The sequence below is a fragment of the Psammomys obesus genome, unplaced genomic scaffold, assembly GCF_907164565.1.
Source record: "Psammomys obesus unplaced genomic scaffold, mPsaObe1.curated_primary_1811, whole genome shotgun sequence".
NCBI classification, from domain to species: domain Eukaryota; kingdom Metazoa; phylum Chordata; class Mammalia; order Rodentia; family Muridae; genus Psammomys; species Psammomys obesus.
The window spans coordinates 6,121,030-6,138,401 of record NW_026596101.1 but is presented as its reverse complement, the minus strand read 5'-3'; the positions used below and the strand labels follow the sequence as shown (position 1 = coordinate 6,138,401).

At 42.4% G+C, this 17,372-nt stretch overlaps 1 protein-coding gene across 3 annotated transcripts in view; it reads right to left on the bottom strand.

Annotated features, from left to right (window-relative positions):
- The window catches only part of Sumf1 (sulfatase modifying factor 1), an 82,524-nt gene that overhangs the window by 51,690 nt on the left and 13,462 nt on the right, over positions 1-17,372 (bottom strand). For all 3 annotated transcript variants that reach the window (XM_055628635.1, XM_055628634.1, XM_055628633.1), the window contains exons 3-4: positions 2,376-2,458; positions 492-614 (exon numbers count right to left, since the gene is read on the bottom strand). In XM_055628635.1, the coding sequence (XP_055484610.1) occupies positions 492-614; positions 2,376-2,458 (206 nt within the window). The remainder of the gene's footprint in view (positions 1-491; positions 615-2,375; positions 2,459-17,372) is intronic.

Genomic DNA, 17,372 nt, shown 5'->3' with positions numbered 1-17,372 from the left:
TGATCAGGCACAGCACACCACACTACTTTTTTTTAAGGCTTGTCTATTTTAAGGAGCTTTTCCTAGAAGATGTGACCCAAACATGAGTTTTCTGTCTTATGGCTGTTAGAGCAGAGAATACCATGGCTTAAGAAGATGGCTAAAATAAGAAAATGCTGAAAGCAGGGCAGCCTGCCGAGCAGCTCTGAGGAGGGGTACACACGAGGGGGTGCGTGGCTAGCGCTTGCTCTGGGAAGGCGGTGGAGAGAGCATTTGGCTCCACACCTGGCTTTTAAAGAGTTGCCTCACCCCCCCCCCCACTGTCACCAAACTACCTCAAAGGAAGAAGGAAATCCAACAAGAACAAGAACTGTTATTAATTAACTTTCTGACCACAGCAAGTTCCAGAGAGCTGAAGAGAAAAAAAAAAAGAGGGGGGGGAAGGGAAGGAAGAAGGGGTGGAAGGGAATGTCAACCCATCGTGGACAGCACAAGGCTTCTGGTGTGAGTACCTGTTCTGCAGGCCTCCTCTACAGCTGTACTCCCACTCTGCCTCTGTGGGCAGCCTCTTCCCTGCCCACGTGCAGTAGGCAACAGCATCATTCCAGGAGACATGCAGAACCGGATGGTTTGGCCTTGGGAGAAGCAAGCACAGTTGTAAGTGACACTGGCCTGAAAGTGACCACTGAAACACTCTGTCTGGTCATGATTTGAAACACAGCCTAGTTGGGACACAACAGTGGGGGCTTCTGGAGACTTAGGCGACCACAGGGGTTAACAGCTCCTCCTGGAACTGCACCCAAGCACGTCTTCACTGTGAAGCCTTAGATGCTCATAGAGCCCATGGGGATGGCAGACACAGGGGATCTGCCTCTGCTGGTTCAGTGCTAAGAGGGTCATCAGCAGACGCTTCTGCCTCCCTCCACATTTTGTGGAGCAGTTGGGGGCACCTTAGAGCCTCCAGTGACTATCACAGCAGGGACATAAGGCCCACAGAGGCTCCGCTTACAGTCTGTACATTCCTCAGAGCTCCATGTGAAGTGAGCCAGAACTTTGTTGGGCCTACACTGTAGTTTTGGCATCTACTCCCTTACACAAGTGTGGGTCCCTAACAGACATTCTACATGCCAAACATTCAGCCTGTTTCCAGACACTGGCCTTAAACTTTGCATCTTTCTGCTACCCTACTAAGGACCACCTGGCACCGTTTGCCTCACTCCAGCAGATCCCAACTCAGCCTTTCCTGAGGACAGAGGAAGTCAATGGAGCTGAAATCACCATTTAATTTTTTTTTTAAACAAAATAGACTGACTCACTCCACTCCTTGCGCATCTCTGACTTCCTATAGGACATTCATTAATTTTTCTCAGCAAATGTTCATGAGTAGCTCAGCATCTACTGAATACATGTCCAGTCCGGTGTGGAGGTGCAGCCCAGCAGTAGAACACAAGGCCCTTGGTTCGATTCTTAGCACCACAAACAGAAAGTGCAGTCTCCTTTAAGTTCTTCTTCTTCTACTAGTTTTACAATCACCTTTAAATCTGGGAAAGAAGATACGATTTGGGCGCTAAGAGGCCCAGTTCTCTCCAGGTTCTCCAAAATCCTGCAGCTTTCTACCTCAAGGTTTATTTCTAGCAAAGAGGGTACCAGTTCAGACTTTGAAAAGTTTGGTATCTATCAAGGGGCTGTATCTCTCAAGCTGTACTTCATGTAACCCCTGCTCCCTGACCATAAGTGCAAAAACCTGGAATATGTTTGAAAACAAAGACCTAAAATGCTGTCTGAAGAATGGGGTTAGGAGAGCAGTTTCTGGGCTATTGGGAAGCTGAATCATAATCGAAACCCCTCTTTGTCTCCAGGGTCTAATATGCGTCTCTATTTTTGCTTAAGACAATTACCTTCTTGCCACCCTGGAGACCTGCTGACCGACTTGCCACTCTTTTTTTTTTTTTTTTTTTTAAGTCAGATTGTGGTTTCTAAATATGTCAGTCCAGGACTAAAATGCACATGGATCCTATACCCAAAGACACCTGGCAGGACACAATTACTTATCCATTAGACAGGCATTCTTCTTCTACTTAGAGACTCACTCATGGATAGACTGTTAGGAGTAAACATGTCATGAGATTTGTGAGGACGTGTCCAAGGGAGGGAAATCTGTGAGGAAGAACTCTGATAGTCAAATGAAGCAGGAAAGAGGCCATTTAGTCAAAGCCTACTGTGACTAGACACTGACTAGGTCTTCACATGTTATTTCCCACCATCCGCTTCCCTTCCCAAGAGTGGCTGGTTACTTTTGCCATTCATTTTACATATGAAGAGAGGTGATGAGTTCTGCAAGAGCACAGAAATGTTCATTTTTACGAACCACATTGACTGGGCATGACCAGACTCACCTGTGCAGAATAGTGGAGTCCGGGCCCTCCGGGTGTCTCCAGTTAGCGCCCTTGACAGGTAACCACCATGGAGCAGCTGCAACCTCAAAGCAACCAAAAATGGGCTCCTGTCAGCTACCATGACTCCAGAAAAACACTGGACTCATACACACAGCCAAAAAGTAAGTAAAAATCTCACTTAAGTTCATCAGATATATTTAGGTCCAGAAGCATGCACCTTTACAGAATATCAGGACCACAGACTTACATATACATATACCTTTAAGCAAGAAACTATTAACTCATACCATGGGCACAAGTGACTAACAGATGCATGCGTGTGAGCGTGTGAGCGTGCTGCATAGCTCAGGGGTTTTCTAAGGCTCCCTGCTCATCGATCCTCTAGTCTGGGACAAGTAGGAGACAGGGAGAGTGCTATGTCTCCATCTTAAAAGATAAGGGCAAAGTTCATTTTCACTTTAAACATGATGTTGAAGGTTATCCAAAGTGGCCGGAAATCAAGTGGAACATTTTTCCCCTGAAAAAATGAACTATGTTTTATAAAAGCTCATGGTTCAATCTACACCCAACATTAGCTGGATAAGTTCATGATGTTTTACAGCCTTCCTCTGTGAAACGGGACTGAGATCTAGACTCAGCTAACCCAGAAACCAGGAGGCCAAATCAGATAAGGTTGCAAAGTACTGAGAAAATGGTTACTAGAACCTTAGCAAACTTTTTTAGGGTTCTGTTAATCATGTTCACCAGAGTAATGGGAGTAAGGAGGGATCCCCACTGAGTGACTGGTTAGGATCTAAAGCTTTGATGTCAGTCAAAATTAGATTTGAATTGTGGCTCTGCTGTTCACAGTGTTAACCTCTCCAGGTCTGCTTGCTCATTTGCAGATGGAGTCAGCAACATCAACGACAGTGAAGAATTATAGCATAAAGGATGTAAACAACTTAGGGTAATAACTGAGCAAGCGGTAGGGAAAGGGAACCAGTCTCACTGGGCATGGCCCTATGACAAACAGCCACAAGAAAAGCCACAAAAATCAATCACCACTGCTAACAGTGAAGAACAGAAGCTTGGAAATGATTCTTCTAACATAAACTAGAGCAAACTCAAGTTTGGCCCTATGACAATCCTATTCTCAGCACACTGCATCCCTGTGAGCTGGTGGGTTGGAATGTGACAGGGGCTGTGTCCCTGCTAACAGTGACAGCTGTCACTGTGATACCAAGACTACTTGTGTCCATTTTATTTCCACATTAACACAATCAAAACATTTAAGGTATCTCCACAACAACCTGATGGAAAAAGACATTTGCTTTAAACACTTCAACAGAAAACGCATTTGTCCTTCAACACAATTGCAAGGCATTTGATTTCCCAGCACTTGGGAGCTGAGGCATGGCCTTCTTCTGTTTCATCTGCAGCTAATCTGGGTTTGTTCTGTATGGTGCCAATGACAGGTAATTCACTTGGTGTCAGGAAAAGATGTGCACAGAAAGCTCAGGTCATCCCACTCCTGAATTTCAGGAAAATAATCACATGACTCAACCTACCCAATTCCACTCCCAGCATAAAGCACTACTAATGGAAGATTCTAGCTCTTAAATTAAAAACAAACAAACAAACAAACAAACAAAAAGTATCAAATCTGGGTGGTGGACACTGGAACACTTTTCTTTTTATTCTCATGCCATTTTGTATTTTGAAATATTTCTTTCACCTTTAGCAATGATAATGAATACACAATCTGTTTATATCCATTCTGCTACTAACAGGAATTTGAGCATTTCCATTTTGTAGCTGTAATAAACAGTAATCTGAATATTCTTCAAAGAGCTTGTAGCTTTGGGTGACGTCCATTTCTGCTCACTGTACACTGTACAAGGCTGTGGGTTATGCATATGCCCAGCTATAGAAGAGACAACAAATGCAACGTTAGGAGGAAGGACCTCTAACTCCCCAACCTTCTTCCAAGGAGAACATCCATGGAGCTGGGTTCTTCGTAGAAGACTCAAGGGCTGCTGCAGCAGTGGCCAGTCAGTGCTTTTGTTATCCCTAGCTTTTCCTTGAATTCAACTGCCTACAGGTACTTGCTGAGAATCTACTAAGTGCCAAGACTAAGACTAATTCCTGGAGAGGATATCCAAGTTCCAGTGAGGCAGGATACAGCAACAGGAAAAAGTAAACAGATGTGAGAAAGGAAAGAAGTCCCCTTTGCCTTGGAATCTTCTTTGCCTTTCTTGATGAATCAAGAAAGAAACAGAAAACAAACAAACAAACAAACAAAAAAATTACCAAAACTGATTCTAGTGGCAATGTAGGTTCTAAAGATATGGCAAACAAAGATGCTAAAAACTACAAATGAACTCTGCTTACCTGGGGTCAGAAAAAAATGTAACCTTTAGTTTTACCACATTAGCACACCTCTCTCATCCCTATATCTAAGCTGTAAACCTGATAAAACTACCTTACATTTTTAAAAGAAAAGTCTTTAAGAAAAATGAGTAGACTAATTCATATGTTCTTGCTTAGATTTTAAGTTTTGCTTAATCTTTAAGCTTTGTTATACATTACTTCTGTGGTGAAATGTAACTTAGGAAGCCACGGGATCATACACACCCAATGTGGAAGTCAAGCACGACTGTTCAACGCCCTGCACCCACATCTTTGGGTTATGTACTGTCCTGATCCCAGGTGACTTATTGTCTAAATGCTTAAGGAGCGCTCAGTAACTCCACTTTACTCTGGCTCATCCTGATATTCTTTTCCGCAGGGCAATCCAGGATCTGGCTTTACCAGGTGGAGGTCCCTAATGGGAAGAAAACGCCACAGGCTGGTGGAGGCGCTGGGCTACAACCGTCACCAGGAATTATCATAGTATTGTTTAGGATGGAATCGTGACAGTTTTTAATTATTTATTTTATATAAACAATTAATTCTTTCACTGCAAAATGAGGTAGGAGTGTAAACCAAGCCACCTCATTTTCCTTCTAAAATGCCTCCAAAATGTAAACGTGCATTGGTATACCTCCTCACATACCTCAGTGCCACAGCTCCGGGCTTCCCTTTCCACTCTTTCTCTGCCTTTCACTTTTTCCCTTTTCTGCAGTTTCACATTACTCTAGCTTACCACCCAGGACAAAGCACTGGTTGACACGTTTTAAGATCCTGGAGCTACACAAGGATCCACCTCATTGAGGTCCACAGAAAAACAAAAGAACCCATCACACAGGGCACAAGGAAGGGCCAGTGTGGGCGAAGACCACAGACTGCTGTGTAGCCCCAAACAGCAGGATCAGATTGCGAAGACAGACGCAGACTATATAGAACACGTGCAGGAAGTGCAAAGATCCGTGCAGACCACACAGAGCAACGCCGCCTCTAAGGAGACTCACAAGTTTACCCAGCTGTCCTACACCTAGTCATCAAAACTTTAACGTGGAAATATATCATGCATTATTGTTATAAAAGTAACCTACAGATTGCAGGTCTGGTTTTGTTTTCATAAGATATTTACATAAGAATGTATGTTAGTATAGCTAGAAGTAATAAAAACATTCCCAGAGAATATACATACACTTAATAAGGGTGAAGAACTGAGAGAGTCGTACACTTTTTAAAAATGAGTATATATCATAAAAAGGGCTTTATCAGCCTCAGCCTTCTGGATATTCTCTACGCCATATAATTCTGTTGTGCTTAGTTGTATCTAAGTGGCACACACACACACACACACACACACACACACACACACACTCTAGACATTGCCACATGTTCCTCCAAAGAGCAAATCTTCCACTGTAAGGAAAACCATTAGTCATTTTAAATGTTAATACATATTCCCACTGGCACAGCAATAGAACATCTGATGTGCTACAAGACATACGATCTCAGCTCTCTATCCTCTTCCTGGCCCCAGTTTACTCATCTGTGAAATGGAGATAAAAATTCTGTGTTCCCTGTCAGTATTCTGAAGTGTTAGTGACTAGTCTTACTGTAATTTTTTCATGTTATTGAATGTTACAAATTTGACTTAAAGCTTACGTACAGCAGCTGGGTGGTGGTACCACACACCTTTAATCCCAGCACTTGGAAGGCAGAGGCAGGTGGATCTTTGTGAGTTCGAAGCCAGCCTAGTCTACAGAGTGAGTTCCAGGATAGTCAAGGCTAGACAGAGAACCCTGTCTCAAACCAACCCCCTCAAAAAAAATTATTAGGAGGGCGGGACCTGGAGGAAAGGAGAGACAGGACTACAATCAGAAAGTGCCTCATCCACCATCAAATCACCTTTTCAGAATACTGACAGGCTGGGAGAAGTCCCAAAGGGTTATAAAGTATAGGAACAGCAAGTGCCATAGGAAAGTATTCTCAAGAAGAGTATGTAATGACATTCTTTCATCACAGGTTTGCCTGTGATGTAGAGAGCCATCTACATGTAAGTCAGCCTGTTCCTTTGCAGCAAGATGCACTATGGAGGAGACAAGCAGGAGGTGACTATCCACACTAGACAGAGCCTCAGCCCACATAGGGACACTAATGACATGTCAGTCTATGAGACTGACTGTGGTCATCATTGTGATGGTCAGAGTCTAACTCCACAAATGACACAAGAAACTAAAGTCACCCCATAATAATTGTGATAAGATCCTTGTACCGCCTTGTTCATCCTGGCCAACTTGCTCTGGATATAGTCAAGGTATTTTCTGACTAAATTCATGGCACATTCCATCCAATGTAACTTGATACCTTCTTGAAAATGTCAGTTGTAGTATTAAGTTTTTTTTTTTTTTTAATGTATATGAGTGTTTTGCCTCAATGTATTTTGCCTGCCTATATGCATGTATGTCTGGTGCCTGTGAAAGCCAGAAGAGGGCATCAGATCTCTGGGACTGTTACAGATAGTTGTAAGCTTACATGTGAGTGCTAGGAATCGAACATGAGTCCTGGGAATCAAACCTGGGTCCTCTGGAAGACAAACCAATGCTCTTAATGACTGTGCCACCTCTCTAGTCCCAAATATCAGGGTTTCTAAAAACTTGTCCTTGGACTTCTGGCTCTGTCTTGAAAATAAATGCTATTCTACCATATTTAGGAACCTTAATGAAATAAAACAACTGTTATGAACAAACACACTTAAGGAGCTATCCAGAATTACACTGGTCTTTCCTGGGCATTTTGTTTACTGAGTAGAAGCTGCAATGTGGACAGTCTGGCGTAAAAACATAAAAACCACATCTTCCTAAAACAAGGAAGTTTGTTGGATGCAGTTGTCCACCTACATATTTGCTGTTCAATCAAGACAACCTGAAGTTATATCACTATTATATTCAAGGGAAAGGACTTTAAACATGATTCTATTCAGCTATTTCCATAGCAACTGCCTTGTGTTTAAGTCGAAACAGCTGTACCAGCCTGCCAATGACCAATGGCAATATAAACCGAACTCATGTGAGCCTCATGTGTCCTTGAGAAATGAACTTCAGAGAGCAAAGACATGTTTTCCTACCTTTCTCATGGGACATAGCCATACTTGTAGTAAGAACTCGAAAAAAAGGGATGAGGGGGAAAGAGCAAAACTGCCTTTATTCTTGCCAAAAGTGCTAAGTTAAACTTCTTATACATACACAGCCCAGAACAAAATCTACACAGAATAGAGAATACTGATTCATTATAGTTGCCGAAGTATATTCTGTCCATTAAAATTTGCAAAAAGGTAACTCTTTGACTTTCCCTCTGAATTCATTGTATATTCCATTAGTTTTTAAATAAAATTGTATTCAGAGATAGCATAAAAAAAACTTTAACTTTGACAGGGGGTGCAACTATATGACAGTATGTCCCATCTTTAAACAATATAATAGTATTCAGGAAAATCCTATATCACATGCACATCTAGCAAGTAGATTGAACCACTTAATGTATGCCAATATATAGTGGTTTGAATGAAAATGACCCCGTGGGTGCATATATTTGAAAGTTTGGTACCAAGTATGTGGAACTATTCAGAACAGATTAGAAAGTGTGGCCTGGTTAGAGGAGGTATGCCACTGTGGGGTGGGCTTTGAGGTTACAAAAGCCAAGGCCATACAAAGTTCTCTGCCTCCTACTTGTAAGTAATATAAGTGCCCAGCTACTGCTCCAGAACCTGCCTGCCTGCTGCCATGATGCTCATGAACTCACTCCCTGAAGCTGTAAGCCCCAAGAAACTCTTTCTTCTGCAGTAGCACGAGTCATAGTCTCTTACCACAGCAATAGAAAAGTAGCTATGACTACATCACAGAAATTAATTCCACACGGAGTTGTTAGGGCAGCTCTATGGTAGAGTGCTTGTATGGTGTGTGTACAACTCTGGCTTCAAACATCAACCCTGGAAAATAAGTATATACAGAAAAGACTGCTTAAGAGGATATTTTGAAAATTCTGTCCATTGAAATGTTTTGCCTCTTGTTGTTACTTTTGCTCTTTCATAGTGCTGAGATCAAATCCTGGGACATATGTACACCACCACTGAGCTATATCTCCTACCCTCATATTCAGGCTGGCCTTGAACTCATGATCTTTCCTCTGCCTCCTGAATGCTGGGGTTATAGGTGTACAAGAGCCCATTGTAAATTCTTGTTTGCACATGTGGTTTTTGTTTGTTTGTGTGTTTGTTTTTCGAGACAGGGTTTCTCTGTATAGCCCTGGCTACCCTGCAACTTGTTCTGTGGACCAACCTGGCCTCAAACACACAGAGATCTGCCTGCCTCTGCCTTTTGAGTGCTGAAATTAAAGGTGTTCAACACCACTGCCCATCACATAGGGAACTCTTAAAGTGAGTATCCCTGGGCATGAGGTTTTATTCTGTAAAATACCTTGTTTCCATAAGGAAGTTGATCATATAAAGCCCAACATTCAGTTGAGGGAAGGGAGGTGACACAAATTCTTTTCCTTTATTTAATTTGAACCTTTAAAGACCTATGTCCTGAAAATAAATGGAAGTGCATCTTAAACAGGTCCTGTGTGGCCCCGCCTCACCTCACGTACCCTTATCGTGAGCAGGTGCCTTGGAACAGGTTGGAAGAAAGCCACCGTGCCCTGCTATCCTATTATATTGAGTTCTCCTCTTCCAAAGCTATCACAGTTTTCTTCTTGAGCCCATGCCATGCTCCTAAGTCAAGCAAACAACTTTCTTTTCAGTAAAAGCACAAACAACAGAAGCATGTTATCTTATCCCTCATCCAACCCTGGATTGCCCTTTCCAAATAACTCTGCTGCTCTGAACCCAGCTCAGCCCTGATGAGCAGGTCAGCGTCTCTCATCAAGGAAGAGCTGACTTTGCAGCCTGGGAGATAAACAGGTCATATCAGGTCTGAGCCCTGCTTTTTCAAAAACTAAGTGCTCCAACACAATGCCCAAGCGATAAGCTTTCATTCTGCCAGATACATATTAACTCCCTATTAAGCGACAGTCACTGTACTAGGGACACAGTAGAAAATAACACAATGCAAAGCTAGGCATGGTGGTGCATGCCTTTAATCCCAGCACTCTAAAGACAAAGCCAGGCACCTCTCTGAGTTTGAAACTAGCCTGGCCTATAGAGTGAGTTCCAGAAGAGCCAGGGCTACACAGAGAAACCCTGTCTCAAAAAACAAAACAAACAAATAAACCCACAACACACTCAATCCACCTTATAGAATGAAATCTAGTAAAGGGAAACATTCATGAAATAACCGCACAATTCAGATGATAGCTGAGACGAGCAGTACAGAAGACGGGCACAAGAATCCCTAGGGACTCCGAACAGACAGGGAGCACACCAGCCTGGGATGCAGGGAGACAGGATGGTGTTCAGATGGACCTCCCAGAGGAAGCCCAGCTGAGATGTGACCACAGAGATGAAGGCGGGCAGTCAGAGCAGGTTGGCACAGCAGCCCCTCTGCTGAGTGCTCTGCCTGATTTGTTCCTAAGACCAATTTCTCTTCGGCTGCAAGGGTCCACTGAAACATTTTTTTCTCACCTAGGCTTTCCAGGATCAAAAAGTGTGGGAAATTCCTCAAATAACTGACAGGTATTTCTGGAAAGCACAGAGAAACAATTTGGGAAAATCAACTAAAACTGGAAGGATGTGTGTCTGCTACAGTGACCTGTGAGTGTGAAAAACCCACAGTAAGAGTATGGAAGTGCTGGGACTCTTGTCCCACAAACCCTTGACACTGAACCACCATGATTCCCTTCTAGCACAGAATCTCAAACCAAACAAAAATCCTACAGGGCAAAATCACCTCACCAAAACAGAGTAATGAGAGGGCAAGAGGATGTGAGAAAAGTTACAACGCTATTCTAGACCATAACTCCTTCTAAAACTTAAAAAAAAAAAAAGTTGATAATGAACAACAGAAATGATTCAGGTTCAAATGCAATCCAGAGTTACTAAAAAAGAGATAAAGAAAGAGGACAAAAATAAATGCAGCCTGGAATATGTAGGCCTCCTTTTCCCACTGTTAAAATACTGGACACTGGGTAATGTTTAAAGAAAACTAGTTTGGATTTGGAGTGTCTACCATGGAGAAAGCTCACTCCCTATGATCACAGATAAAAAAAGAAAGAAAAAGCATGTATCCATAGCTAATGATTCCATTCATGCATGTATCTATAGAAGCCAAAGGTCAGGCAGTCTTCCCCACTTGCTAAACATCTTTTTTCACACAGAGGTTCTCACTGGCTTGGGACCTACCATTACAGCTAAACTGGCTGGCCAGCAAGCACCAAGGATCTTTCTGCCCGTTTCCCTGGTTCTGGGATTAGTCATGTATTAGTGAAGCCAGCTATTCACATGGGGTCTGGGGACTGAACTCAGGTCTTTGTGCTCATAGGCAAGCATTTCACTGACTGGGCCATCTCTGGCAGTCCAGGACTGCCCTTTTATAACAAGTCTTACGAGAGCAGCAATCCCTTTGGTAGGCAGCATATCCAGTGACCTAATTACCTCCTAATATTAAAGGTTAAAGTATATCTTAATGGTCTATTTAAAGTCTAGTGCTTCTCCACACTACCATTTTTTTGACTAATCTTCTAGTATTACCTCTTCTAAACATAGGAAAATAATAGTCCTTTCTCTCTCTCTCTCTCTCTCTCTCTCTCTCATAGTCCTTTCTCTCTCTCTCTCTCTCTCTCTTAACATGCTGTTCCAAAATGAGGTAAATAATATTCATATAATTATAGGCAAAAAAAACTGTCATAATTCATAAACACACATAAGTGCCAAAGCGCCAACATGGAACTAGAAAGTTAACAAAAAGTCACTTCACAAATATTACTTCAGAGACCCAAGAGACAAAAATGAACAAAAATTTTAACTTAAAAGAAAGGAAAGAAGAGGGCATTTCAAAAAATAAGTAATAAACATGGCCAAAAGGTATCCCTCAATGGTACACTGCTTGTTTATCATGCATAAGACTCTAGGGTTGACCTCCACTCTCCAAAAGCTTACAAACTAAAGGCTCCAAAAGGGAGGGGGCAGTAAAGGCACAGAAAAACACAGTAAAAATAAAAAAAAAAATTGAACCATAATGGTGAAAATACAGATTGAAAATGCAAAGCTGTATCTGAGAACATGACCAACAATGAGCAATGCCAAGACATACTGCCAGTACAAACACCACATACTAAAGGAAAAAACACTTGAGTGCTCAGTCAAAAATAATAAGTAACTTTCAAGGAAATAAAAACTTATCGGACTTTTCAACAGCAAGACTTTATTTCAAAAGAAAACAAAATAAAGCACATAAGAAACTCAACAAAAACAAATGTGAGTTATTTCCTCTCCAGCAAAACAGACCTGGAAGTTAAAAAGTGAGTTATCAAGCTGCTGTCACCAAGCAGAAATGAAGGAGTCCTGTTCCCACAGCCACTTCCTGAAGAACGTAGTATACACTGAGTCTCAAACTCACTTTTAGAACTCAGTCTAAGGAGTTAAAAAGTAGAATGCACTCTGTGCAGTGGACCCCATGCTTCAACAATAAATATAAAGCAAGCTGATTGTTTTAGAGCTGGGGGAGAAGAAGAAATCACGAGCGAGAATCTGGGTTTTCTCTAACCTGTTCTCAGTAACTTCAATTGTGACGCTGGCACAGACGTATGTTATCTTGGATGACGTCCTGAGTGGCTGTAGGCTACTCACCTCTGACCCTGTTCTGAGAGGTGAAATTCTTGGTGTAGAAATAAAGGGAAGAATGTACCTCAGATCAGGCGAAGTTGAAAATCCAGAAATGGAAGTATCAACATGAAACTGTGACATACCTAAGCTCAGCCCAGTGAGGCAGAGGCACTGACACAGCAAGGGAAAACCCGGCAATACTCCCCTCTGGAGATGCAGCTATGATTCAAGAGGAGACCATTCTCCGAGCCTCATTTGTTTAAACACCTGGCCCCCCAGCTGGAAGCACTGTTTGGGAGGTTACGGAGCCTTTAGAAGGTGGAAGCTTGCTAAGAGGAAGTGCATCTCCAGGCAGGCTTTGAGGTTTTTAGCCAGCTTCCTGCTCCTGTAGCCATAATGGACTCATCCCTCTGAAACTTTAAGACAGAATAAAGTCTTTCTCCCCTATGTTGCTTTTTGTTTGGTCTTTCTATCACAGAAACAAAAAAGAAACTATACAGAAGCCAAGGCATCTTACAACAAAAGCTAATACTAGACTGTGGTGGGAGCAGAGACCACCATCAAAAAAAAAGCAAATAAGTCACAAAGGACTCCCAGTTAAAAAACATTCAGAACAGAGTGAGAAATGCCTTACAGATGAGAACAACGTTCCTTTATGGGCCAATGAAAACAACTTAAAATTAGCCTGTGAGGATGGTTGCACCACTATAAAAATATACCAAACCAACACCAAATAATACACTTAAAAAGGTGAACTGTACAATATGTACACCACATCTCAATGCAACTGCTGATAACATAACAGGACCTACATGAACTTGAAAAAGCCTCATCCTGTGCTCAAAAATAGCAAAGTGTGGCCTTCAAAACAGACCATTATTCCAAATGAATGAAATCCATAACATGTTTAAATCCATGAATTCTTAGACTTTTTTTTAAATATAGTAGCTACATATATCTACAGTTACATCAAAATTATATTGGACTAAACACATATCTGCACAAATGAATACACATTAAAACTGTGAAATTTGGCAAAGAGATGGAGATTTGTATCACCTGCATTTTTAGCTGTGAACTGAATGACAGTTAAACAAGACAATATTACCACAAGAAACTCAGAAAGGACACATCCTTTCTTACAACTCCCTATGAAAATATTACTGTCTTTAAAGAAAACTTTGTTCTGGGATATCTTCAGTTTGTTTGTTTGTTTGTTTGTTTGAGGTGGGGTCCTATGCAACCAAGGACAGTTTTGAATATACTACGTAGCCAAGATTAGCACTGATCTCCTAATGCTCCTGCCTCAACTTCCTAAGCACAGAGATCACAAATGTGTGCTAATGTCCAACTTTAAAATAAAATTTCTAATTAAAAGCAAAGTACCTTCTCTTTCTTTTCATTCCTACACTGGCACAACAGAATGTAGAAAGTTACAACACTGAATATTGGTAGGTTTGAACACGATATGTAATTGAATCATGTAAAAAGTAAGAAAGGTAATGACATTGAAAAAAATTAATTTTCATAGGACAGTCCTGAAAACACACACCTTGAAAAGAAAAAAAAGAACATGGCGGCGCCGGGAGGACTCTCATTCTGAGGAGCAGCACAGCAGGATTGGCACAGTGACCAGCAATCAGAACTCGCGGCCATAAAACACAAGTGATTGTGTTTCACAGGTGAGAGGATACCCCACGGTGGGGGATTCAATCAGCTTTAACTCACCCGGCTAAACCGCGGAAGAGATCCCGGTTCCACCAGGCACTTGGTCGCCAGCCCAGAGCTACCCGCAAGCGCAATCTGGTCACGGTCCCAGACTGAACTGTGGGCCCACAACACCACAGACTGGATTTCCCAGTCGAGAGATAACCACACGAGCAGGAAACAATTGGAACCAACCTCAGGTTACCCAGACATCCCCTGGAAAAGACTCGGGTTCCGAGGGTGCCCCAAGAGCCAGTCCGGACCCAGAGCCAGGACACAGGCGCCTGCCTGCGCACCTGATTCACCGCCTCAGATAGAACTGTGGGCACCAGGGCACCAGGGCACCAGACTGCGTGTCTCTGGCAGGAGGAAACCCCCAGCGGAGGGGGTCAGCAGCTCTAACGCTTAGGACACCCAGCACCAAAACACTTCCTGGACTCACGCAGACTCTAGGCTCTAATGCAGGCAGGAGCGCTGTGCTCTGCTGCCATTATTGAGTTCCCATAGGGCACTGGGACACACAGCTGCATCCTCAGACCTACAAAAGCCAGAGAGCCATTACAGCAGCCCTCAGATACTGTGCCAATGATCAACCAGTTATCCCTAGCTAGACTGTCAAAACTAAGGGAATCCCTGGTCCTTCAACAGGGCTGCACCCACAGCGTCTGGACCAGAGCAGTGCCTGCAGCCGCCATCCCAGACAGGGACACACAGCTTCTGGTCCAGAGTGAGGCACCCAGCCTCCAGACCAGAGCAGCGCCCCCAGGCACCAACTCAACCTAGGTGCACATTCTCCAGGTCCAGAGCTGAGCAATCAGCCTCTGGCCCAGAGACTTGCTGAGTGTACCTCTCACTTCCCCGGACAGAACTGTGCGCCCCAGGATAACAGACTGAGTTTCCCTGTTGGGAGAAAACCCCACAGCTAGGGAATCAGCAGGTTCTCCAAAAGGACTGTACATGGAAATTTAGTGAGCAGCAGCACACTAAATTTATAACAAGAAACCCAGCAGTGGGGCAGCTGTCTTGAGAAATTCTATGGGTAAGAGGAGATCCCCCCCTGCCTAACATAGACCACAGCTACTACGCAGGGCTATAAACCTGAGGTGAGCAGTGGCAACTCCTGAGAAACACTGGCCATACAGTGACCATAACCAAAAAGAAGAGAAGGACTCCTTCAGGAAAAATCATCTTCCGGCCAAGGGGATACTCCCTATCTCAGGACTCCAGGAAGCACAGAAACTAACAGCCAACACCTAAATCAGCCCAATGGGTAGAGGTCAGCATAAAGGCTCAACCAACAAAAGACAGAGCAATATGGCATCTCCAGAACCCAGCCATCCAGAGGCGAACAGCCCTGAAGAATGCAGCATAATAGAAAATCAAGAAGATGACCTTACATCTATGTTGATGAAGAGGATAATAGAGGAAACAAATAAAATACGTAAAGAATTAGAGGAAGATAAAACCAAACAGATCATGGCTATCCGTAAAGAAATGGAGGAAGATAAAGACAAGCAGATTAGGGCCATCCGTGAAGAAATACGGGAAGATGCAGCCAAACAGCTTGTGGCCTTCACAGAAGAAATAATTAAATCACTGAAAGAAATCAAAGAGACAGAGTTGAAGGAACTAAAAGAAAAAGAGGAAAATACAAGCAGACAGGTGAAGGAAGTAAACAAAACAACTCAAGACCTGAAGATAGAACTAGAAAAATTAAAGAAAACACAAATGGAGGAAATAATGGAGAGGAAGAATTTAGGGAAGAAAACAGGAACTACAGAGGTAAGCATAACCAACAGAATACAAGAAATGGAAGACAGAATCTCAGGTATAGAAGATACAATGGAAGAAATCGACGTATCTGTCAAAGAAAATGTTAAATCCAAAAAATTCCTGACACAGACCGTCCAAGAAATCCAAGACAATATGAAAAGACAAAACCTAAGAATAATAGGAATAGAGGAAAAAGAAGACTCCCTTCTCCAAGGCCCAGAAAATATTTTCAACAAAATCATTGAAGAAAATTTCCCCAAGTTAAAGGAGAAGCCAATAAGGATACATGAGGCCTACAGAACACCCAACAAATTTGACCAGAAAAGAAAATCCTCCCGCCACATAATAATCAAAACAGGAAGTATACAGAACAAAGAAAAAATACTAAAAGCTGCAAGGGAAAAAGGCCAAGTAACATATAACGGCAAACCCATTAGAATCACACCTGACTTTTCAACAGAAACTATGAAAGCCAGAAGGGCCTGGACAGATATCATGCAGACCCTAAGAGAACACAGATGTCAACCCAGGCTACTATACCCTGCAAAACTCTCAGTCCTCATAGATGGAGAAAACAAGATATTCAATGACAAAAACAAATTTCAACAATACCTACACACAAATCCAGCATTACAGAAGACACTGGAAGGGAAAATACAACCCAAGAAAATTAGCTTCTGTCAAGAAAACACAGGAAATAATTAACCTTACTACAGCAAAACAAAAAGCAACCAAGCACACAACCTTATGAACACAGCCAACATCAAAATCAAAGGATCTAACAGTCACTGGTCATTAATCTCTCTCAACACCAATGGACTCAACTCAACAGTAAAAAGACACAGATTAACAGAATGGATATGTAAACAAAACCCAGCAATCTGTTGCATACAAGAAATACACCTAAGGCACAAAGATAGACATTACCTGAGGGTAAAAGGTTGGAAGACGACTTTCCAAGCAAATGGACCCAAGAAACAAGCAGGAGTAGCCATTCTAATATCTGATAAAATAGACTTTCAACCAAAATTAATAAAAAGAGATGAGGAAGGACACTTCATACTCATCAAGGGAAAATTCCACCAGGAAGACATCACAATCCTGAACATCTATGCCCCAAATATAACAGCACCCACATTTGTAAAAGACACATTGATAAAATTTAAACCACATATAGATCCCCACACATTAATAGTGGGAGACTTCAACACCCCACTCTCAACAAAGGACAGGTCAACAAAACAGAAATTAAACAAAGAAACAATATCTCTGACAGAGGTCATGAATCAAATGGACCTCACAGACATTTACAGAACTTTACACCCAAACACAAAAGAATTTACCTTCTTCTCAGCACCTCATGGAACCTTCTCCAAAATAGACCA